The 25,774-nt window shown below is 45.2% G+C and overlaps 1 protein-coding gene across 1 annotated transcript in view; it reads right to left on the minus strand.

Annotated features, from left to right (window-relative positions):
* The window catches only part of LOC134341521 (uncharacterized), a 77,349-nt gene extending 52,359 nt beyond the window's left edge, over positions 1 to 24,990 (minus strand). Inside the window, exons 1-8 of the mRNA XM_063039393.1 lie at positions 24,880 to 24,990; positions 24,320 to 24,369; positions 17,263 to 17,407; positions 16,224 to 16,300; positions 15,136 to 15,315; positions 11,585 to 11,723; positions 11,202 to 11,278; positions 7,590 to 7,796 (exon numbers count right to left, since the gene is read on the minus strand). Coding sequence (XP_062895463.1) covers positions 7,590 to 7,796; positions 11,202 to 11,278; positions 11,585 to 11,723; positions 15,136 to 15,315; positions 16,224 to 16,300; positions 17,263 to 17,407; positions 24,320 to 24,368 — 874 coding nt within the window. The 5' untranslated portion in view covers position 24,369; positions 24,880 to 24,990. The remainder of the gene's footprint in view (positions 1 to 7,589; positions 7,797 to 11,201; positions 11,279 to 11,584; positions 11,724 to 15,135; positions 15,316 to 16,223; positions 16,301 to 17,262; positions 17,408 to 24,319; positions 24,370 to 24,879) is intronic.
* Between the last annotated feature and the right edge of the window lie 784 nt (positions 24,991 to 25,774).

Below are 25,774 nucleotides of genomic sequence, written 5' to 3' on the forward strand. Positions count from 1 at the left end.
AAGTATGGATCATTGGAATAATGAAATGACTAGTTCTATTCCACTTGAAAAAATTACTTATAATTTAAGAGATAATTATCTAACATTCTTGAATATTTGGCGCCCTTATTTACAAAAGATAGGATGTCATATTTAAGTGCTCCGACAAAGAATCTGGTTACTTGGGGAAAATAACGAATAATTATACCAAATTTATTTTGAATCCCATGGAGCATGTGGAAACCTTCCAATACCCAGGCGGCTCTTCTTTTTTTTTTCTTTCTTTCTCTTAGGTAGGACTATATAAATGGGGGGGGAGGGTTAAGGGGAGATGGGTTGATTTTATCTTTTCATGTATTCTTTTTGAAAATTCAATAAAAATTATATTAAAAAAAAGAAATCTGATGGCAGAGGGGAAGAAGCTATTCCTGAATTGTTGAGTGTGTGCCTTCAGGCTCCTGTTTCCCCTTGTTACTGGTGTCACGAGCAGTTATGCTGTAAGGAAGGTGAGGACACATCAAGGTTGCAGGATCTTCATGTTGGAAACCTGCTAGACCAGCCCAAAGTCCATCCTGTCCTTTAAATGAGGCAAGAGAGGACATAGGGCAAGCTGTATTTTCCAGTGCTCAAGATATAATAAAATATGGTACATACATAGACTATGATATTGGCATGATACCAGGGTACAGATTGCTGTAATTGCAATGACAGAATGATTCATTGGCTTTAGAAAACCATTTGAAAATAGTTGCAAGTGCTAAAGTTGTGCATCTGTTCGGGTGTAAGTTCATCAATTGCAGTCAACACAAACCTGCAAAGGGATGTTATCCTCAACAATACTAACTCATTGTTCTTTTGAGAAAGCCAATCGGGTGGATTGATGGTGATACTTGATGCACAGATTCTGACTGATTGTTGCCCATGGTATCCAAGGGGAAATAGCACAATAGAAATGTAAGTGAATGAAAGCAACATACATCAAAGTTGCTGGTGAACGCAGCAGGCCAAGCAGCATCTATAGGAAGAGGCGCAGTCGACGTTTCAGGCCGAGACCCTTCGTCAGGACTTTTTAAGTGAATGAAAGGATGCTTCAGCTGGTGTTCTGCATGTCTCAGGAACTCATTGGTCCTTTACTTCATGTCGTTAATATGAAAAATGCAGCTAACAGGTTTTCTGGTACCAACAATGTTCTTTGTTTTGAAGAATAAAGGCCTGCAGGAAAACACTATGGAAAGTTTAGATGGGAACACAAGCAGCAAACAGAAATATTCCTGGAGAAATCCGATAAAATCAGCACAGAGATATTCATACAAGGTGAGGCAACATGGAATAACTGAAGCACAGCAAGAAATGTGGAGGGACAGAGGATCTTGAATGTATTTAATCCTGCAGTCTGCAGTCTTGCAGCTCCAAGAGAACAGAACCCATGGGAGAAAGGGAAGGGGGAGGAGCACCAGAAGGTAATAGGCAGGTAAAGAGGTGAGATGAAAGACAGAAATAGGAATGGGTAAATGGTGAAAGGGAAGTAATTATGGAAGTCAAAGTGTGGATCCAATGGAGGATAAAGTGGGATAGAGTGTAAACAATCTCAGCAAGGTAGGTCTCTGAAGAGAAGTCTTTGAAGAGCATAGCTTCCCTTTGCACAGCAGGGGACTGGAGACATTTGGCATTACAATAATGCTAATGAAGGATTCAAGGGTAACAGTTACTGTACTTATCTGTAACTGCTGGTCCATTTCTGTATAGAAATAGCATTTCTGTGTTCAAATTTCTAAACAGTGTGTGGTGCCAGAGCCAGGCTGTTCTCCTTGTGCATAAGTAAATGAAAACTGATTGAGGAGTTAATTGGTGATGAGAAAGCCACTATCCAGGCTAAGCAGATAAGTAAGTGAAAGACTACCAAGATTCACAGGTATTCAGAGACATTCACGAGTCTTGAAATCATATTGTGGTGAAGCACAGCTGTAAATGCTCTGCTACTTCAATATTCAATTCCATTGAATATTGAGGGACTTGACCTTGTTTTACAACACCTGCATGTTTTTCCAGTGCAGAGAAAGTCAGTGTGGAGTCATTGCTGATGATTTGGGAATCCCCTGTGCTCTAGTTTCTTCCCTCATGCCAATGAACTGCAAGTATAGGAAATGGATATTGTAAATTCCCCATCATTCCATGCTGATGGGAAACAAGCACAGGGGAACTCTTAGGAAACTATGAAAAATAAAAAGTTGCAGGGTTACAATGAAATAAGCAAGAGAAGGATAACGTAGAACACTGAAGGCTAGCATTAACACGATGGGAGGAATGGCCTATGTCATTCCCTGAAGGTGCAGTCGGTTTAGGAACAGTTTCTTGCCTTCTGCCATATGAGTTTTAAATGGACACTAATCCATGAACACTACCTCACTACTTTTTAAATATATATTGTTCCTGTTTCTGCACTCTTTGATCATTTAATTATGTATATACATACTACTGGAATTGACTGATTCTTTTATTTTTTTTACTTTCTATATTGTCCTGTACTGCTGCTGCTAAGTTGACAAATTTCACGACACATGCTGGAGATAATAAACTGGATTGTGATTCTGACATGACATGTACAGAATGAAATTTTTCGGTGTTCATGCTGGAACTATGAGTCACTCCACCAAAGTAAAGATGCAATGGTAAAACTGAATGTGCAGAATCCACATACGAGGAAGCACTCTCTTGCTTGGATTTTAGACTTACCTGTAACAAATTATGACAGTGTAATTGTAAGGATCCAGCCACATATGCAGACAACCTGCTGCATCAAACTGTACATGCTAACAACAGGAATTCTGCAGATGCTGGAAGTTCAAGCAACATACATCAAAGTTGCTGGTGAACGCAGCAGGCCAGGCAGCATCTCTAGGAAGAGGTACAGTCGAAGTTTCAGGCCGAGACCCTTCGTCAGAACTAACTGAAGGAAGAGTGAGTAAGAGATTTGAAAGTGGGAGGGGAGGGGGAGATCCAAAATGATAGGAGAAGACAGGAGGGGGAGGGATGGAGCCAAGAGCTGGACAGGTGATTGGCAAAAGGGATACGAGAGGATCATGGGACAGGAGGTCTGGGGAGAAAGATGGGGGGGGGGTACCCAGAGGATGGGCAAGGGGTATATTCAGAGGGACAGAGGAAGAAAAAGGAGAGTGAGAGAAAGAATGTGTGTATAAAAATAAATAACGGCTGGGATACAAGGGGGAGGTGGGGCATTAGCAGAAGTTAGAGAAGTCGATCTTCATGCCATCAGGTTGGAGGCTACCCAGACGGAATATAAGGTGTTGTTCTTCCACTCTGAGTGTGGCTTCATCTTTACAGTAGAGGAGGCCGTGGATAGACATGTCAGAATGGGAATGGGATGTGCAATTAAAATGTGTGGCCACTGGGAGATCCTGCTTTCTCTGGTGGACAGAGGGTAGGTGTTCAGCGAAACAGTCTCCCAGTCTGCATCGGGTCTCGCCAATATATAGAAGGCCACATCAGGAGCAGCGGACATAGCATGTCACCCCAGCCGACTCATAGGTGAAGTGTCGCCTCACCTGGAAGGACTGTCTGGGGCCCTGAATCAACGACTGCATTGGCGCTGCTTCCTGCACACATGCAGAACTCGTTGACGTTATTAACTTTGCCTCCAACTTTCAACCTGCCCTCAAGTTTACCTGGTCCATTTCCGACACCTCCCTCCCCTTTCTAGATCTTTCTGTCTCTGTCTCTGGAGAAAGCTTATCCACTGATGTCTACTATAAGCCTACTGACTCTCACAGCTATCTGGACTATTCCTCTTCTCACCCTGTTTCTTGCAAAAATGCCATCCCCTTCTCGCAATTCCTCCGTCTCCACCACATCTGCTCTCAGGATGAGGCTTTTCATTCAAGGATGAGGGAGATGTCCTCCTTTTTTAAAGAAAGGGCTTCCCTTCCTGCACTATCAACTCTGCTCTCAAACGCATCTCCCCTATTTCACGTACATCTACTCTCACTCCATCCTCCCGCCACCCCACTAGGAATAGGGTTCCCCTGGTCCTCACCTACCACGCCACCAGTCTCTGGGTCCAACATATTATTCTCCGTAACTTCCACCACCTACAACGGGATCCCACCACTAAGCACATCTTTCCCTCCCCCCCTCTCTGCTTTCCGCAGGGATTGCTCCCTACGCGACTCCCTTGTCCGTTCGTCCCCCCCATCCCTCCCCACTGATCTCCCTCCTGGCACTTATCCTTGTAAGCGGAACAAGTGCTACACATGCTCTTACACTCCCTCCCTTACCACCATTCAGGGCCCCAGACAGTCCTTCCAGGTGAGGCAACACTTCACCTGTGAGTCAGCTGGGGTGATATACTGCGTCCGGTGCTCCCGATGTGGCCTTCTATATATTGGCGAGACCAGACGCAGACCGGGAGACCGCTTTGCTGAACACCTACCCTCTGTCCGCCAGAGAAAGCAGGGTCTCCCAGTGGCCACACATTTTAATTCCACATCCCATTCCCATTCTGACATGTCTATCCACGGCTTCCTCTACTGTAACGATGAAGCCACACTCAGGTTGGAGGAACAACACCTTATATTCCAAAAATAACAGGGTTGTTATCATGGGTGACTTTAACTTCCCTAATATTGATTGGCACCTGATTAGTTCCAAGGGCTTAGATGCGGCAGAATTTGTTAAGTGTGTCCAGGATGGATTCCTGTCACAGTATGTGGACAGGCCGACCAGGGGGAATGCCATACTAGATCTAGTACTAGTTGATGAACCGGGTCAGGTCACAGATCTCTCAGTGGGTGAGCATCTGGGGGACAGTGACCACCGCTCCCTGGTCTTTATAATTATCATGGAAAAGGATAGAATCAGAGAGGACAGGAAAGTTTTTAATTGGGGAAAGGCAAATTATGAGGCGAGAAGGCTAGAACTTGCGGGTGTGAATTGGGATGATGTTTTTGCAGGGAAATGTACTATGGACATGTGGTTTAGAGATCTCTTGCGGGATGTAAGGGATAAATTTGTCCCGGTGAGGAAGATAAAGAATGGTAGGGTGAAGGAACCATGGGTGACAAGTGAGGTGGAAGATCTAGTCAGGAGGAAGAAGGCAGCATACATGAGGTTTAGGAAGCAAGGATCAGATGGGTCTATTGAGGAATATAGGGAAGCAAGAAAGGAGCTTAATAAGGGGCTGAGAAGAGAAAGAAGCGGGCATGAGAAGGTCTTGGCGAGTAGGGTAAAGGAAAACCCCAAGGCATTCTTCAATTATGTGAAGAAAAAAGGATGACAGGAGTGAAGGTAGGACCGATTAGAGATAAAGGTGGGAAGATGTGCCTGGAGGCTGTGGAAGTGAGCGAGGTCCTCAATAAATACTTCTCTTCAGTATTCATCAATGAGAGGGAAATTGATGATGGTGAGGACAATATGAGGGAGGTTGATGTTCTGGAGCATGCTGATATTAAGGGAAAGGTGGTGTTGCAGTTGTTAAAATACATTAGGACAGATAAGTCCCCGGGGCCTGACGGAATATTCCCCAGGCTGCTCCACGAGGCGAGAGAAGAGATTGCTGAGCCTCTGGCTAGGATCTTTATGTCCTCGTTGTCCACAGGAATGGTACTGGAGGATTGGAGGGAGGCGAATGTTGTTCCCTTGTTCAAAAAAGGTAGCAGGGATAGTCTGTGTAATTATAGACCAGTGAGCCTTACGTCTGTGGTGGGAAAGCTGTAGGAAAAGATTCTTAGAGATAGGATCTATAGGCATTTAGAGAATCATGGTCTGATCAGGGACAGTCAGCATGGCTTTGTGAAGGGCAGATCGTGTCTAACAAGCCTGATAGAGTTCTTTGAGGAGGTGACCAGGCATATAGATGAGGGTAGTGCAGTGGATGTGATCTATGTGGATTTTAGTAAGGCATTTGACAAGGTTCCATATGGTAGGCTTATTCAGAAAGTTAGAAGGCATGGGATCCAGGGAAGTTTGGCCAGGTGGATTCAGAATTGGCTTGCCTGCCGAAGGCAGAGGGTCGTGGTGGAGGGAGTACATTCAGATTGGAGGATTGTGACTAGTGGTGTCCCATAAGGATCTGTTCTGGAACCTCTACTGTTCGTGATTTTTATTAACGACCTGGATGTAGGGGGTAGAAGGGTGGGTTGGCAAGTAAACAGACGACACAAAGGTTGGTGGTGTTGTAGATAGTGTAGAGGATTATCAAAGATTGCAGAGAGACATTGATAGGATGCAGAAGTGGGCTGAGAAGTGACAGATGGAGTCCAACCCGGAGAAGTGTGAGGTGGTACACTTTGGAAGGACAAACTCCAAGGCAGAGTACAAAGTAAATGGCAGGATACTTGGTAGTGTGGAGGAGCAGAGGGATCTCGGGGTACATGTCCACAGATCCCTGAAAGTTGCCTCACAGGTGGATAGGGTAGTTAAGAAAGCTTATGGGGTGTTAGCTTTCATAAGTCGAGGGATAGAGTTTAAGAGTCGCGATGTAATGATGCAGCTCTATAAAACTCTGGTTAGGCCACACTTGGAGTATTGTGTCCAGTTCTGGTTACCTCACTATAGGAAGGATGTGGAAGCATTGGAAAGGGTACAGAGGAGATTTACCAGGATGCTGCCTGGTTTAGAAAGTATGCATTATGATCAGAGATTAAGGGAGCTAGGGCTTTACTCTTTGGAGAGCAGGAGGATGAGAGGAGACATGATAGAGGTGTACAAGATAATAAGAGGAATAGATAGAGTGGATAGCAGGCACCTCATCACCGGGGCACCACTGCTCAATACAAGAGGACATGGCTTTAAGGTAAGGGGTGGGAAGTTCAAGGAGGATATTAGAGGAAGGTTTTTTACTCAGAGAGTGGTTGGTGCGTGGAATGCACTGCCTGAGTCAGTGGTGGAGGCAGATACACTAGTGAAGTTTAAGAGACTACTAGACAGGTGTATGGAGGAATCTAAGGTGGGGGCTTATATGGGAGGCAGGGTTTGAGGGTCAGCACAACATTGTGGGCCGAAGGGCCTGTACTGTGCTGTACTATCTGTTATATTCCGTCTGGATAGCCTCCAACCTGATGGCATGAACATCGACTTCTCTAACTTCCGCTAATGCCCCACCTCCCCCTCGTACCCCATCTGTTATTTATTTTTATGCACATTCTTTCTCTCACTCTCCTTTTTCTCCCTCTGTCCCTTGCCCATCCTCTGGGTTCCCCCCTCCCCTTTGTCTTTCTCCGCAGACCTCCTGTCCCATGATCCTCTCATATCCCCTTTGCCTATCACCTGTCCAGCTCTTGGCTCCATCCCTCCCCCTCCTGTCTTCTCCTATCATTTTGGATCTCCCCCTCCCCCTCCCACTTTCAAACCTCTTACTAGCTCATCCTTCAGTTAGGCCTGATGAAGGGTCTCGGCCTGAAACGTCGACTGTACCTCTTCCTAGAGATGCTGCCTGGCCTGCTGCGTTCACCAGCAACTTTGAAACTGTACATGCTGGGCAGTTTGCTTCAGAGGGATGTATGGGGCAGAGTCCATTACGGGTACTGATAACTCAGGATATCACAGAATTTCCCCTCACCCCTTACACCTCTGTGTGAATGAGAACAGTGACATACCTGTGCAGTACACCGTGTGATTACTAGGTGTTGGCTTCAGCAGATACACAAAGTAGCCAATGCAATTTTTGATCTTAATGTCCAGACAAGCATTGCTGTTTTGACTCGTGCCCTGTCCACTCACAACAGATTCAGGATTTGTGTTTCCATTCTCGGTGAAGCAAACCCTTCTCATCACCTCCCCCTCTGCCACAGCGGGATGGGAACCTGGAATAAGGTTAATACAAGTTTAATTATTATTCAACCATCCATGAATACAGCCAAAAAAAACAATGTTACTCCATGGCCAATGTGAAAAAAACAACAGTAATACACAGCACAAGGCACATATAACATATATATCAGATAGCAGTTAAACATACAATCACTCAATAATATAATATAGCCCAATTCCCCGAGCCCATGAATGTGTTGGCAAGAGCAAGTCCACAGCAATATGCAGTCGAACCCAATCCAGCTCATCTTCCACTGAGTGGTCACTAGAGGGCAGCACCGATGCCAACATGGCTGCAACGTCACACCGTCTCCGGCACTGACTCCAATGTCTCTCTCCTGGACGGCTGCAAACAGGCGACACCACAGCATGATGCCCGGTCCTCACTACAGTTGATCCCACCAATAAACCAGTGAACCAGACATCCAGCATTCCATATTACCAATGTCCAACAGGGCCTTGCGATCATAGGAGAAACAAGTAAAACTCTATCACATTCTGTCAGACTGCACAACACCTTCGCAAACCAACTCTAACGGCAACACGGACCCCGACAAGTCTAGTTCCTCCACCAAGGAGCAACACGCTGATGGAGTAGACCTGCAGTACTTGAAGAAATTCTTAATGTCCAGCTTGTGAATGAAAGAAAAGATGTTTTAAAAAAGACAGATTTTATTGGCTCTGCATCTGTGTGTGCTGCCATCTTACCAGATGGCAAACATAGTAAATTGTGCCCAGCCCCATCGGAAATGTGAATGTGGACCATTTTAATGCAGTGTTTCAGATTCACCCATGATCTGCTCTGGCCTCTGTCAATAGCAAACTGTTACCACCCCACCCTGCAATCCAAACTCGCTGCTACAGATCCAGGTCTCTGAGACAAGCCCCTGCTGGTGAGAGCCTGTGGGCCCAGGGCCTGGACTAGAAACTCCAGCATCACCCCTGATGCACAAGAGACAGCTGGTGAAGATGCACCACCAGGCCAAATGATCACATTTCAAACAAAACATTGTTTCACAGAGAGATGCTCACACGTTCAACACTTATTGCAGTTAACCATAATACCAAAATAAACATGATCAGTTCACCCTCTACAGTTGGCTCCAGCTGCTAAGGCCTTGTAGTTCTCCAGGTTTACCCTGGCGGTCAGGGAAGTTTTGGAAGATGCAGCAAGACAAGGGTTAAGGTTGTGTTCAGGCAAAGGTAGTTTATGCAACGTGCAGAAAATGCTGGAGAAACTCAGCAGCCCAGGCAGCATCTATGGAAAAGCGTAAGTGATTCAGGCCGAGAATTTTCATCAGGACTGGGGAAATGAAAGATGAGAAGACAGGACAGTAAGGTGGGGGAAGGGAGGAAGAAGTACAAGGTGGTAGGTGATCGGTAAAACCGGGAGAGGGGGAGGGTTGAAGTAAGGAGCTGGGAAGTTGATTGCTTAAAGAGATAAAGGGCTGGAGAAAGGGGAATCTGACAGGAGAGGGCAGAAGCCCATTGAAGAAAGGGAAGGGGGAGGAGCACCAGAAGGTAATGGGCAGGTAAGGAGTTGAGATGAGAGAGGAAAACAGCAATGGGTGAATGGTGAAAGAGGGAGCAATTAAGGAAGTTAAAGTGTAGAGCCAACGGAGGATAAAGTGGGATAGAGCAAGATGAGTCTTTGAAGAGAAGTCTTTGAAGAGCGTAGCTTCACTTGGCAGAGCAGGGGACTGGAGCCATTTGTCATTACAAGAATGCAAATGAAGGATTCTAGGGTAACAGTTACTGTATATTAATTCTGAGTATCATGGGTCTTTTATGGGTGGGCACGTGGCCAAGTCGTTAAGGCATTCGACTAGCAATCTGAAGGTCGTGAATTCGAGCCCCAGCCCAGGCAGCGTGTTGTGTCCTTGAGCAAGGCACTTAATCACACATTGCTGTGCGATGACACTGATGCCAAGCTGTATGGGTCCTAATGCCCTTCCCTTGGACAAGATCAGTGTCGTGGAGAGGAGAGACTTGCAGCATGGGCAACTGCCGGTCTTCCATACAACCTTACCTAGTCCTGCACCCTGGAGAGCGAAGACTTTCCAGGTGCAGATCCATGGTCTCGCAAGACTTACAGACGCCTTTTTTTTTAATGTATTGGTTATATTGATGATTAGTATCAGTATTATTGTTGTGCGATTCGAGATTCATCATGCAAATAGGGGTTTGATCAAACACAATGTTACCAATTGGTCAATATCTGTAACCACTAGTCAATTTCCATACAGAAATGGTATTTCTGTGTTCGAACTTCAGAACAGTGGTGTGCATAAGTAAATGAAGTGTGATTGAGGAGTAAACAGCGACAAAGCCACTACCCAGGCTAACCAGATAAGAAACTCAAAGACTATCGAGATTCACTGATACTCAGAGACATTCACTGGTCTTGAAACCATATTGTGGTGAAGGACAACAATAAAGTTCTGGTACTACTCAATATTGAGGGACTTAAACTTCTTTACAACCTCTCAATGATTCTCCAGTGCAGATTTGAAATGTGAGGGACCTCCACTTATCACAAAGTAAAGAAATAAATTTTTATTCTATTTTTACTTACAACATACCCTGACCATACTTACTGCAAATATTATAAATATACGTGTTTCTGTACTTGAGAAAACATTTTACATCTAATCTTAAAATTCAAACAATTCAAATATAAATTTAACAAAAACAAATTGGAACACTAAGATTAAGAAAGCACAAATTAAAGACAGATAATCAGCAATGAAAAGCTGAATTTACACAATTTGAAATAGAAACAGCATCACTTTCAGTAACTCTATTAGTTCATGATCTCTGGGTGCCCTGAGACAGGCCGGGCTGTTTGGGAACTGCTCCTCCACGGCAAGCAATGGAGATACAAAATCTTTCCTGGGTGTGATCTGGAGCGATGTTAAAGCTCAAAGGTCAAAGTACATTTAATAGCAAAATATGCATACTATAGACAACTGTGAGATTTGTCTCCCTACAGCCAATCCCAAATAATAGAAAAAACTATAGAACCAGTTTTTTTAAAAAAGATCGTCAACAATCCGATTTTACAAACAATAAAAGTAAGAAGATGGCTTTCTGAACTGAAGTTTACAAAAGTGAATCCACAGCTGAATCAGGAACCCAGTTGTTCCAGTCCGTAGCCTCAGGGTGGTCAGCAGGCAGACCCACAACACCACTGCCAGAGAAGAACAGGAAGGTGGCACTCCACTGTCAGACTCCATGAGGATTCAAAACTAGTGTATGGTTTGAGTGACTGTGGGATGCATCTTTCAGAGACGTGGAGATCAGTGTCCTTGCTTAGGGTCTTGTGCAGAGATCTGGGTCATCACTCTGACCCTCCTCTCAGGAAAACTAAGCCCTACTGTTGTGAACTCCGAGCTTACCTTCCAACCAGCCTTGTCTCTTCCTGCAGCAACAACCTTGTGGAACTGCTGTCTCGGGGAGTTTCCATCTGCCAGAACTGAAATAACAATTGGAGAATGGAATGAGGCAGAGTATTCACTTTGAGAATTGAACCCTATCCTCACCCTGTCTGCTTTCAACCTTCCCCCATGCCATCTAATTTTCTTTTTTAATTCTCCATCCCTATTTTCCATTTCTCCCTCCAGGTCACTCACTCACTGTGCAGAATGTGTCAGCCCTCTTATCCCTACAGTTGCCCGCTGCCCCATTGTGACGACCGACAATCTGGTCTTCCAGCAATTCCCCTTCCCACACCCTTCAATCTCCCTTCATGCTGGGTTTGAAGTCATTATTCCCTCATTACCTGCTGAATCTGTACCATCCTTGCTCAAGACTTTTGTCGGACATACATTCTCCACTCGTGCTGGGAGAATTCATTCTCCTCCAGGACTGATCCAAGATGCTGTAGTTTACACACGGATCACCCAGTGCGGAACCTGTAACTGAGGGACAGGGTGGCAATGATTAGTTTTTTAGGGTCACCTGATATCACACAACATCTTATTCACCCAGCCCACTTCCCTGGGTGTACTGGAGAACGTTAGTCAACTGCACTCAGAGTTGTGGTAATGCAGGAAGCCCCATCATCAATTTCTGCTGAAATGGTCGCCTACATTCTGTGCTCTGATGCTGATCAAAGTCCTGAGGACCACGTCACCACTTCCCACCACCATTCCCCAGTGTTATCCTCATTCCCAGCTACACTCTCGCCCAGCACTCTCTCCCCTGTAACAAGTGCCATCCACACTCTTCCTCTCACCCATCAGCCCACCTCTGTTCCCTGCCACACTCCTGCAACCTCTCCTCAATCCTGTCCATCGCTCTGCTACTCTTCTCTGTCTCTCCTCCATTCAGTACCACCATTCCAGTGCCTCTCTGCTATTCTCAGATTTTATGATTATGAGGACCCGCAGTTCCCCTTTTATTGTCATTTAGTAATGCATGCATTAAGAAATGATAAAAATGTTTCTCCAGAATGATATCACGAAAACATTTTATTTATTTATGTTTCCATTTTTATTTTTTTGATACAGTGTCGACAGGCCCTTCCAGCCCTTCGTTCTGCATCGGCCAGAATCTCTCAATTTAACCCGATCCCAACTGTGGGACAATTTACAATGACCAATCGGTACATCTTTGGACCGTGGGAGGAATCTGGAGCACCCAAGGAAACCCATGCTGTCACAGGGAGAACGTACAAACTCCTTGCAGGCAACATAAGACCATAAGATACAGGAGCAGAATCAGGCCATTCAGCCCATCAAGTCTGCTCTGCCGTTGCATCCCGGAGCTCCTCTCACCATATCCTTTGACGCCCTGATCAATTAGGAAACTATCAACTTCTGCAGTCTGTGGCACAGCATTCTTCAGATCCACCATTGTCTGGCTAAAAAAATCCTCCTTACTTCTGTTCTCAATTTTGAACTGTGCCCTCTAGATCTGGATGCATCCACGGAGGAAACATCCTCTCCACATCCACCCTATCTGGTCCTTTCAACACTCGGCAGGTTTTATTGAGATTCCCCTGCAGTCTTCTAAATTCCAGTGACAACAGGCCCAAAGCTGCCAAATGCTCCTCGTATGTTAACCCCTTCATTCCTGGAATCATTCTGGTGAACCTTGCTCAACCTGGGTTAAAGGTACTGTAAAGTGTTGTGCTATCCATTGTTAGCGGGCTGTTAATCGCACATGATTGTCATTATCACCACCTCCCTTTCACCTCAGCACTTAGACCTCCCATTTCTTCCCTTCCCCTTGGGAAGGCTAATGAACCAATTTTAAACCCGGTCATCCCTCAGTGAATGATATTTGCCACCTTCTGCTTGTAACCACATTTCACCTGGTGCTTTTTTTTTAAATATGTAGATTAAAACGCCACCATATACTGCTCTGGTATATGGTCGAGTGACGTGCATGTGGGGAGAGCAAACTGTAATCTATGCAGCGTTGATGAGAATGGGTCAGCACATTCTTAATGGACCGAAAGGCTGGTGTCCCTGCAACAATCATCTATAACTCATCAACATAATTAGTGTTCAAATGCACCTTGACGATCTACCACCCCACAAATAAGAGATTTTAAAAATCAGTCCTGAAACAGTAAAATAAAGCAGAGATAAACACTGCCAGTGATATCACCATAGCCCCTGTCTCAGTGGATGTGTTCAGTGGTGGGGGAGTCTAGAACAGAGGGCACAGCCTCAGAATAGCCATTTGGCAAACGGTACCATAGCATTAAGGCCAGGACCAACAGGCTCCGGGACAGCTTTTTACACCATGCCATCAGCACATTGATCTGATTGTATATCTGACCGTACATTGATCTGAATGTACATACATGTATACACAACGTTTAGGTATACAATCCTCACAAAAGGCTGGAGGAACTAAGCAGGCTGGGCAACGTCTATGGAAACAAAGTACAGTCGATGTTTTCCCCATCCCCTTTTCCCTCTCTCCTTGCCTGCTCATCACCTCCCTCTGATGCTTCTCCTCTTTTCATTCTTCCATGGCCTTCTGTTCTCTCCTGTTAGACTCCCACTTCTCCAGCCGTGTAACTCTTCCATCTATCAAGTTCCCAGCTCTTTCCTTCATCACTCCCCTTATGACCTTGTGTTTATCTCTCTCCCCTCCACCCACTTTTTAAATCTACTTATCTATTTTTCTCCAGTCCTGTTAAAGGGTGTCAGCCTGAAATGTCGACTGTACTCTTTTCCACAGATGCTGCCTGACCCACTGAGTTCCTCCAGCATTTTGTGTGTGGTCCTTAGACTTCTGGCATCTGCAGATTTTCTCTTGTTTGAAATACGCAATGCTATTGTTGGGCAATATCCTCCCACATTTCCCTTCTTTATAGCTTGTACATTGCGCTGAAGATGCAACATAAAGGTGTTTAGTCCCTTGGATGTAAGAAATAAAATAACTACAAATACAATATGTCCATTTAGAATGGAGATGAGGAGGAATTTCTTTAGCCAGAGGTGCAATTCATTGGCACAGTAGGGTGTGGAGGCCAAGTCATTGGGTATATTTAAGGCAGAGGTTGATAGATTATGGACCTGAAGGCTGGAGATTGGAGCTGAGAGTGAAATGGATCAGCCATGTTGAAATGGCAGAGCAGACTCGATGGGACAAATGGCCTATTTGTCCTCCTATATCTTACAGTCTTATGGTGTCCACTAAACTCAAAGAACAGCCTCTGTTTCAGCTCCCATTCTGTGTGTTGACTCTGACAATCATCTTCCACACCAGAAAAAAAGACCTGCATTCAGGTTTTGTATTTCAATGTGGAAAGCCCTGCAGGGAATAGCCACCCTCTCCTAGTTTAGCTGTTAGTGTACACAGATATCAGGATAAATTCCCAGCCTCTTAATAGTCATTCTTCATTGATGTTTTCTGCTGGAGTGCTTGGTGTGCTTTACTGTGTTCAACACAGTTCAATAAAACTGCTGTAACTCAGCTTCATTTAAATTTTCACGAAGTTTCAATACCTGAAGCTTTCAGACAAACTGAAAAAGGAAAGAGACAGTACACTGTTAAGGGCAAGGTCCTCAGCATTGTTGCTGAGCAGAGGGATCTTGGGATCTTGGTTCGTACCTCCTTGAAACTGGCTACACAGGTCGATAATGTGGTTGAGGTGGCTTATGGAATGCCTGTTTTTATTGGTCAAGGCATTGAGTTCAGACACAGCATCTTGTTTCATTCTGGAGGTCAGGGAAAACTAAGTGAGCTGATCACTGATGGCTAATTGGAAAATTCAGGCCACTCTGGCTGTTGAAAGATTTGGATGGCCCAGTAATTCACTGTTTCACACAGACACACAGATGTACAGAGCCGATATGAAGACAGACATACCTGTACAATACACACTGTATAAACCAGGTGTCGGCTTCAACTCGTACACAAAGTAAGCTGTGCAATTTTTGATCCTGATGTCCATTTGCTTGGTGCAAGTCTTTCTCTGCGGGTTGTCTTTAACCCAGTTGAAACAGATAGTGCGGGTCACTTCGCCATCTCCCACATCGGGATGGGAACCTGGAATGAGGTTTATAAACACCGTAAAATGAACCCACTCCCACATCGGGATGGGGACCTGGAATAAGGGTTACAATCACGATAAAATGAATCTGCTCCCATGGTACAGCCGGGAATGATGTCAGTACCTGCCAAAGCACTGTGGTTCACAACCCAAGGACCGTTCCATTCTCAGTCAAAAGTTCACATTCCACTCCCCTCAATCCATGTACCCTGAGGTCACTTCATGCTGGTAATGTCCTCGGACAGGGGCTCCCAACCTGAGGGCCATAGACCCCCCTCAGGCAGCCGTGTAGGTCAGGACATTGGATGTATTTAAGGTGGAGCTTGCAAGATTCTTGACTAGCCATGGCATCAGATGTTACGGGGAGAAGGCCGGGGAGTGGGGCAGAGGAGGGGAAAATGGATCAGCCATGATTGAATGGTGGAGTGAACTCCATGGGCCGAATGGCTTAATTCTGCTCCTATGGTCTTAATGAGAGGGATCCGTGGCATAGAAAAAGGCTGTGAAATCCTGTCCATAAGATCACAGGATATCGGAATGGAATTGGGCAATGGAGGGCTTTCATTGCTGGCCTAAACACCATCGTCGTGAAGGGCAAAAGAGAATTTTTAATGAAAGAAGAACTTTGAATGAAGTGGTGCTATATTCAATCTGTAAGAGGGTCAAGAAGGTTGATCCACAACACTCCTGCAAAGCCGCCCCTCCTCTGGACTCCATAAAGATCCACAACTGGAGTGGAGACTGAGTAACTGTGAGGAAACCCCTCCGTGAACTCTACTGATTACCCTACTGCAGCCAATTAAAGCCCTGACTCCAACCAACATAGCCCTCCAGGTCATAAGAGACTGAGATTGTCAATCTTACCCTACTCAATAATAACTGTGGTAAATTCTTGTAAACCTACCTTTTAACCAGCCTGGACTCCATGCAGAGCAGTGAAAGAATGGAACCGTAGTCTCGGGGATCTTCACATTGCCATGACTGAAACAATGATCAGAGAGTCAGTCCCAGACCAGGAACTGTGGTCTATTATATCCACACACTGCCCAGCTCTGGTCAGATCACAGGAAACTCTATTTGTCCTCTGCCCCTTCCAAATTCCTGTGCAAATAACCATTTCCTCAAAGATGAGTGAGGGAGTTTCCTCTTCCCTGCCCCCACACACTGCCCCCCCCAAAAGAAGTGACATTCCTCGCTTCTCTGCCCGACTCATTCTATCACATTTTACACTCATCATATACAGTCTAAATGCAGAAGGAAACCATTCAGCCCATCAGGTTCAGACTGTACCCTTGGAAAGTGATCCTTTCAGTACCATTCACCACCTCCTCTAACCAACAAATACCTACAAAACACAACTGACTCATTTACATTTTTTATTATAATGCGCTGTGTCATATGACCATGGCCGATCAAGGTCATTCCACAATTGCTCTTCACAAACTTTTCTGCAGAAGTGATTTGCCATTCCCTTCTACTGGGCAGTATCTTTACAAGATGGTGACCCCAGCCATATCCATACTCTTCAGAGATTGCCTGCTGGCATCAGTGGTCACAAAAACAGGACCTGGGATATGCACCAACTGCTATATAACCATCCACTATCTGCTCCACTAGCTTCATGTGTCCCAGATCAGTGGTGGGGGCGGTGGGGGGGACGTGGTGAGGTCTAAGCAGGTGGGACACCTTGGCCAAGGGTGACCTGCAGGCTAGCAGAGGGAAGGACCTCCTTACACCTCCTTGGGTACATCTACCCTGCCAACTGATACATTTGCTTTGGCTAGGGAATCTAGAGGGCAATTTATATTGCTACCTCACAATATAGTATATAGAAACAGCCAGGAAGAAGATGGAGAATTCACTGGCACCATCCCATTAGGATGAGACTGGGAACCCAGGGGATGCAAGTAGCAGCAGAAGCTGCTGAGCCTCACGAACCTCACCTGCTAAATCTGTACCATCCTTCCGTAAGGTCTCCATCATCCATCCACTGACCACTGCACCGAGTTTCAGAGCAATTCGAGCTCCTCCAGGGCTGATCCAGGATGGTGTGATTCACACACGGATCACCAGTGATGGAGGCTGCAACTGAGGGACAGAACGATGACCTGTTTTTATGTAGTATTCACTGATCATTCAGCCTTTGCTATCCCCCACACAACTCCATTACTACAAGTCTTTGTGATGTTGGAGGAAAGAGGAGAACCAGGAAGAAACTATGTGGCCATACAGGGAACGTGTTTCTGGGGGCAATTCGGGAAGGCACAGTATATATACATCCTAAAGATGAAGAGATATTCTAAAGGGACAATAAGGCAACCGTGGCTGACAAGGGAAGTTAAAGACAGCATTAAAGCAAAAGAGAGGGCATATAATAGAGCAAACATTAGTTGAAAGGTCAAGGATTGGGAAAATTTCAAAAATCAACAGAAGTCAACTGAAAAAAATGAGAGCAAAGATGAAATATGAAGGTAAGCTTGACTATAACATCAAAGAGCAAACCAAGAGAGTTTGTCAGATATATAAAGAGAAAAGAGAAGGAAGAATGGATATTGGACCACTGGAAAACAACACCAGAGAGGTAATAATGCAGCACAAAGAAATGATGGATGAATTCAATGAGTATTTTGCATCAGAACTTTAAGAGTGTCAGGGGAGGGAAGAGAGTTGCCATTACTATGGAAAAGGTGCTTGGGAAGCTGAAAAGGTTTGCAGGTAGATCAGTCACCTGGACCAGATGGCTAAACTATAGGGTTCTGAACGAGGCAAGTGAGAGATTGTGGAGGAATTACGATTGATTTTTCAAGAATCACTAGATTCTGGAACGTTTCTGGAGCAATGGAAAGTTGCAGATGTCTATCTGCTCATTAAGAAGGGAAGGAGTCAAAACAAAGGAAATCAAAGGCCAGTTAGCCTGACTTCAGTGGTTGGGAAGATGTTGGATGCATATGATAAAGTAGGCCAAAGTCAGCATGGTTTCTGTCAGGGGAAACCTTGCCAGGTAAATTTGATGGACTTCTTTGAGGAAACAGTAGGCAGTATAGACAGTGTGGATGTTGTTTACTTGTTTTATCTGAGGTTTTTGACAAGCTGCCATACATGAAGCTGCTTAACAAGATAAGGGCCCATGGCATTACAGGAAAGATACTAATGTGGATAGAATATTGGCTGACTTGAAGCAGGCAAAATAAATGGAATAAACAGCACCTTTTTGACTGGCTGCTGATGACTAGTGATGTTCCACAAGGGTCAGTTTTGGGACCATTTCTTTTTACATTATATGGCCATGACTTGGATGATGGAACTGATGGCGTTGTGGCTAAGTTTTCAGAGAATAGAAAGCTATGTGGAGGACAGGTAATGCTGAGAAAGCAGGGAGCCTGCAGGAGGACTTACACACATTGGGGGAATGGACAAAGAAGTGGCAGATAGAATAATGTGGGGAAGTGTATGCTCATTCACTTTGGTAGAAGAAATAAAGGCATAGTCAATTTTATGAGCAGGGAGAAAATTTAAAAAAAATATGAGAGGTGCAAATGGACTTGTGAGTCCTTGTGCAGGATTCTCTAACCGTTACCTTGCATGCTGAGTTGGTGGTAAGGAAGGCAAATGAACTGTTACCATTCTTTTTCAAGAAGGCTAGAATATATGAACAAGGATGTGATATGGAGGCTTGGCCAACCTTGGAAGATTGTGAGCTGTCTTGGGCACCTTATTTAAGAAAGGATATGCTGGTGTGGGAGACGATCCAGAGGAAGTTCCCAAGATTTATTCTGGGAATGAATGGGTTAAAGTATTAGGAGCATTTGATGTCTCTGGGTTTTTCTAGCTGGAGTTTAGAAAAATGAGCTAGGATCACTAACCCATTAGTCTCGGCCTGAAACGTCGACTGCGCCTCTTCCTATAGATGCTGCTTGGCCTGCTGCGTTCACCAGCAACTTTGATGTGTGTTGCTTGAATTTCCAGCATCTGCAGAATTCCTGTTGTTCCCATTAATTCAAATATTTAATTAGCTAATCATGTAGCAGCAGCTCAATACATAAAAGCAGAGTCAAGAGGCTCAGCTGTTGTTCAGACCAAACATCAGAATGGCAAGAAATGCGATCAAAGTGACTTTGATCACGGAATTATTGGTGCCAGAGGGGATAGTTTGAGACTCTCAGAAACAGCTGGGATATAACACACATCAGTCTCTAGGGTTTACAGAGAATCATGCAAAAACAAAAACAGAAAATGTTCAGTGAGGAGCAGTTCTGTCGGTGAAAGTGCCTTGGTGATGAAAGTGGCCACAGAATGGTCAGATAGGTTCAAGCTGACAAGCAGGGGACAGTAACTCATATAACTACATGTCACAACAGCAGTGTGCAGAAAAGCATCTCTCAACATGTCGAACCTAGAAGTGTTTGGACTACAGCAGCAGAAGGCCACACTGGGTTCCACTCCCATCTCCACTTTATGAGATACACTCTGTACCCAATAAAGTGGATGCTGGGTGTATAAAGTGACACTGATTGCAAGAACAACACATGCATAATGCTCAAGGAGCTCAGCAGGTCAGGCAGCATCAATGGAGATGAATAAACAGTCAACTATTAGAACTGAAACTCTTCTTCAGGGCTGGAAAGGAAGATGCCAGAATAGAAAAGGTGGGGCTGGGGTTGGGGAGGGAAGTTAGGACTAGCTAGCAGATGATAGGTCAAGCCATGCGGGTGGAAAAGGGAATGGGCTGGAGAAGAAGGAGCCTGATAGGAAAGGAGAAGGGATCATGGGAGAAAGTGAAGGAGAGGCAGCAGGGGGTGGTGATCGGCAGGTGATGAAAGGAGGTAACAGGCCAGAATGGGGAATAGAAGAAAAGGAAAAGGGAGGGGAAGGAAATAAAATACTTGAAGGAGAAATCAATGTTCATGCATCAGGTTGAAAGAGACTTGGGCAGGGATGCCCCTGGACTAATGGCAAGAACCTGTCTGAATCTCACCAATCAAGCTCCAGCTTTTATACAGGATATCCTGCACAGAAAGTGGATCTTCAGCTCACAGAGTGAACACTGATCATCAAACACCAACTTACCCCAGTCCAGCACTATTCAACTTTTATCATCCAGATGTACCCAACACCTTCCCCAGGATCTAACCCACCACCACACAAAGAACTATTTACAGTGGCCAGTTAACCATTCAAACCTGCATTCCTGATAAAGAGTCCTGAACTGAAACATCGACTCTTTATTCCTGTCCACAGATGTTGCCTCACTCTGAACCAAACGTGAACATCTCTGGCATGAGAGGGAAACAAGAGAACCTTTCAGAGTCCACATGGTCACAGGGAGACCGTGCAAACTCCATGAAGGTCAGGTTTGAACTGAGTCACTGGAACTGCCCTTGGTCTTTCCTCAAGCCTTGCCCAGGAGCACAGGTACCTCCCTTCCTGGGGCTTCTCCCTCAGCCAGCGGGTCTGCTGCAGTCACAGATGTGGCTCCAGTCGCACCTCTCCCCACCATGACAATCGCCTCGGTGACATCACCCAGCTCAGCCTGTGATATCACCCAGCTGAGCCTCCGTGACGTCACCCAGCTCAGCCTCCGTGACGTCACCCAGCTCAGCCTGTGATGTCACCCAGCTCAGCCTCCGCGACGTCACCCAGCTCAGCCTCCGCGACGTCACCCAGCTCAGACTCTGTGACACTACCCAGCTCAGACTGTGACGTCACCCAGCTCCGCCTCTGTGGCATCACCCAGCTCAGCCTCCGCGACGTCTCCCAGCTCAGACTCTGTGACGTCACCCAGCCCCGCCTCCGTGACGTCACCCAGCCCCGCCTCTGTGACATCACCCAGCTCAGACTCTGTGAAGTCACCCAGCCCCGCCTCCGTGACGTCACCCAGCTCAGCCTCCGCGACGTCACCCAGCTCAGCCTCCGCGACGTCACCCAGCTCAGCCCCTGTGACGTCACCCAGCTCAGCCTCCGCGACGTCACCCAGCTCCGCCTCCCTGACGTCACCCAGCTCAGCCCCTGTGACGTCACCCAGCTCAGCCTCTGTGACGTCACCCAGCTCAGCCTCTGTGACGTCTCCCAGCTCCGCCTCTGTGACGTCACCCAGCTCAGCCTCCGCGACATCACCCAGCTCAGCCCCTGTGACGTCACCCAGCTCAGCCTCCGCGACGTCACCCAGCTCAGCCTCCGCGACGTCACCCAGCTCAGCCCCTGTGACGTCACCCAGCTCAGCCTCTGTGACGTCTCCCAGCTCCGCCTCCGTGACGTCACCCAGCTCAGCCTCCGTGACGTCACCCAGCTCAGCCTCTGTGACGTCTCCCAGCTCCGCCTCTGTGACGTCACCCAGCTCCGCCTCTGTGACGTCACCCAGCTCAGCCTCTGCGACGTCACCCAGCTCCGCCTCTGCGACGTCACCCAGCTCAGCCCCTGTGACGTCACCCAGCTCAGCCTCTGTGACGTCACCCAGCTCAGCCTCTGTGACGTCACCCAGCTCAGCCTCCGCGACGTCACCCAGCTCAGCCTCCGCGACGTCACCCAGCTCAGACTCTGTGGCCTCCGTGACGTCGTCCAGCTCCGCCTCTGTGACGTCACCCAGCTCAGACTCTGTGACGTCACCCAGCTCAGACTCCGCGACGTCACCCAGCTCAGACTCTGTGACGTCACCCAGCTCAGACTCCGCGACGTCACCCAGCTCAGCCTCCGTGACGTCTCCCAGCTCAGCCTCTGCGTCAGTCCATCTCTCATTCCCATCTTCAGCTACCTTCCGCTCTGTCCTCTGCTCTTCACAAACTCTTGAAATTGTCCCAAGGCTCCTTCACCAACTATCCCTGTGTTCACTAATCTGGTTAAGTAACGTACAACCCAACTTTGCTTTCACATCCCAACATCGCCTCATCACTTCCTCCCAGTGTAATCACCTCCAGCCTCTTAACACTCCCTCTAGTTCAAGCCTCTTGGAGTGTAATCACTGCATTACCTTTCTTTCCTTCTAAATCTTTTTATTGTTGTATTATACAGGAAAGATAACATGAGTACATTGAAGTAACAACACTTACAATGTCTCAAAACAGACATTATCTTAAAGATTGAAAAAAAATTTGTGATAACAAAAAAAACCTACTAAGCAGAAAAGTGAGAAAAAAAAGAACCCTTAAAGTGTACGATCCAGGAGTCATGCATCATACAAAAAGCTTCTAAAAATAAACATCAAACCGCCAGCAAGAAAAGAAAATATACTAAAAAATTTATAATTAGATTGTGGAAAAATTATATCAATTAACTCAAATGATAATAATGATCAAATGAGCCCCATCTTTTCTCAAAATCAAATAAAGGTTCAAAGGTTCGACTTCTAATTTTCTCCAAACTAAGACATAGCATTACTTGAGAGAACCATTGTGACAAAGCGTGAGCTGATGTATCCTTCCACTTCAACAAAATGGCCCTCCTAGCTATCAATGTAACAAATGCAATAACATGTTGGTCAGACACAGAAATACCATGAATATTTTGAGGAATTATTCCAAAAAGCACAGTTAATTTATTAGGTTGTAAATTAATTTTAAGTGCTTTAGAAATTGTTGAAAAACTGACTTCCAGAACTGTTCCAATATAGAACAAGACTAAAAAATGTGTCAGTGTAGCTATCTCAGTTTTACATCTATCACAATGACTATCAACATTAGAAAAGATTTTAGAAAGTCTCTCCTTTGTCAAATGATAACAATGTACAGTTTTAAATTAAATCAATGCACAAATTGAAGAAGAGTCAACCAACTTCAAAATCCGCACCCAATCCTCCATCATAAAAGTCAAATTAAGTTCCTTTTCCCAATCCTGTTTAATCTTAGACAAAGCTTATCCCATTGTAATAATAAATTATAACAACTTCTAATAGAATGCTTAATCAAAGGATTCATACTCATATAGTATCTAACAGGTCAGCTTCCAATACGTAAGGAAAATTACTTAAATATTTTTGTAAAAAATGTCTTACTTCAAGGTATTGCAGATAGTGTGAGTATGAAAGAGAATATTTATCAATTAATTGTTCAAAAGACATCAATCTATCTTCTTTAAATAAATCCAAAAAGAATTAATACCTTTATTTTTCCAAAGTAAAAAAATTGGATCACTCAAAGAAGGCTTACAGAAGTAATTTTGGTAAATTAAACTACAAAGTTTAAATTTTTTTAAGATTAAAAAAATTGCAGAATTGGAGCCAAATTTGTAAAGAATACTTAATCACAGGATATAGGTTTAAATTAACAACTTTAACTAATTGCATAGGTAAAGGAGCTCCCAATAACAAGGTTAAATAAAACTGTTTTACAACTTTCAGTTCCAGGTCTACCCAAATTGGCCAATCACTCTTATCAACCCAGTAAACCAAAAAGACATATCCCATATTAACAGCCCAATAATACATTCTTAGATTAAGCAAAGCAAGACCTCCATCCTTTTACAATTTTTGTAAGTGGTGACATTTATTAATTCTTGGTCTTTTATTATTCCAAATAAAAGATAAAATAATAGAATCAATCCGATCAAAAAACTTTCTAGTCAAAAAAACAGGAATATTCTGAAATAAATACAAAAGTTTCGGTAAAATCATCATTTTAACTATATGAATATGACCAACAAGTGAAAATGTAAGTGGACCCCATCAACTAAATAAATACTTCATAGAGTCTACTAAGGGAACAACACTGCATTGCCAGCCATGCTTTCTCCTGTCTTCGCCTGAAATTCTCTGCTGAAAGATCTCTGCCTCCCCATCTCTCTGCATTCCCTAATATTGATTTATCGAACCGGGTATCTGGAAGTTTCTGATCACCAACTTTAATGCTGTATGTTTCAGTGTCAAACTGGCTTCATAATGTTCCCCATGTCCTGCAGTACTTTTCCCCATTAAACATAGGCTGTCTCTGCTCAGCTACAGAAACAATAAATAACATCTACTTCCTCTTACTGTACACAGCAGGCAGTTTGTCCCTACAACACATTACTCACCCAGAGAACCCAGGATCAGCAGCAAAATGGTCAGTTCAGCCGGTAACATTCTGGAAATGAAAGACTGGAATTAACTCAGTGAGAAACAACACAGTGAGGCTGAGGACAAAGTGTAAGTACTAATGGGAACTGAGGATCAAAAGGGATATCGATCTATAGTAGGATAGATACCTCCCTCCCTCACTGGGACCCCACAGGCAGAGGTGGATCTCCTTTTCTCCTTCATGACAAAGGTGAGATCTCGTTCACTGAGACCCCACAGTAAGAGGTTTCATCTCCTTTTCTCCCTCACTGAGATGCCACAGATGGAGGTGAGATCTCCCTCACTGGGATCCCACAGACAGAGACGAGAGCTCCCTCATTGAGACCCTAGACAGAGCTGAGGAATTGCTTCCTGAAACCTCACAGATGGGTGAGACAGAGGAGATCCATCAGCTTTAATTTATTTACACTCTCGCTTCCCCCACCCCCACACACTGTCCCTGTGCAACACACACATATGCAAACAGAGCACAAGACAAAATTCAAGTTCTATAGCATGTGTGAGGATGTCTACTCACGTGTGACTCCCGATGAGGTGTCGATGTGTGACTGGAGGGAGATGGGACCACCTACAACCTCCTCACTCTCTGCTATGAGCGGTGTCAGGCTCAGCGACAGGTCGACTACTTTCTGCGTCGGCTTCTCGAAGCAATGAAGTGTGAGCTGGGCAGTGCAACAGCTGATGTATGTTTGGGAAAGGTATGCAAAGCAAACAAACAAACAACCTGAGCCTCTGCAATGAAGAGCCTATTGTTCCCAGTCAATCACTTCCTCTTACAACCATGGGTTCAGTGATGGGTCAGTATTGAGCAGTAAAACAGGAATGGACAGAGGTGCTGGAGACAAAATAGCCACAGGATTACTGTTGTCAGGTTTAAAATAGGTCAGAATTGTGGAGTGGAGGCTGTATATCATCTGTAATGGACAGCACACATTAATCAGAGTAGATACAGGGTAAACCCCCAGTCAGGTTGGCAATGGACTGTATTCAGGGCCTGTTACTGAGAAGGAATTGAGAGAGAACTTTATGAAAGATTCAGAGACTTTTACACACAGAAGTAAGTGTGTAGTCACACTGAACCACCACGGGGTGCTTATCTCAGACTGCAGGAAGGGGCAGCATTAGTTAGGAAAGCAAACGGCACATTGATATTTATTGTATGGGGGGTGGTGTTGGTCATCGAGTTGGAGATACAAAGTCAGGTATCAAAAGGTTGAGCATGAAAGGTTAATGTCCTGGGTTCACTGCAAGGAGTATGATAGAAGCAGCAAGTGAGCCCAGGGTTTGGACCAGCATGTGGAATCATGAACCTGTAGTGAGAATAGGTTGCAGGAGGAACAGGACTGGCTGCTCTGTTGTTTTAGCCAGGACAGAGTAGGGGGGATTAAAGGGAGAGTGGTGGCGTTACTAGT

This window comes from Mobula hypostoma, unplaced genomic scaffold (genome assembly GCF_963921235.1).
Source record: "Mobula hypostoma unplaced genomic scaffold, sMobHyp1.1 scaffold_36, whole genome shotgun sequence".
Taxonomy (NCBI): Eukaryota; Metazoa; Chordata; class Chondrichthyes; order Myliobatiformes; family Myliobatidae; genus Mobula; species Mobula hypostoma.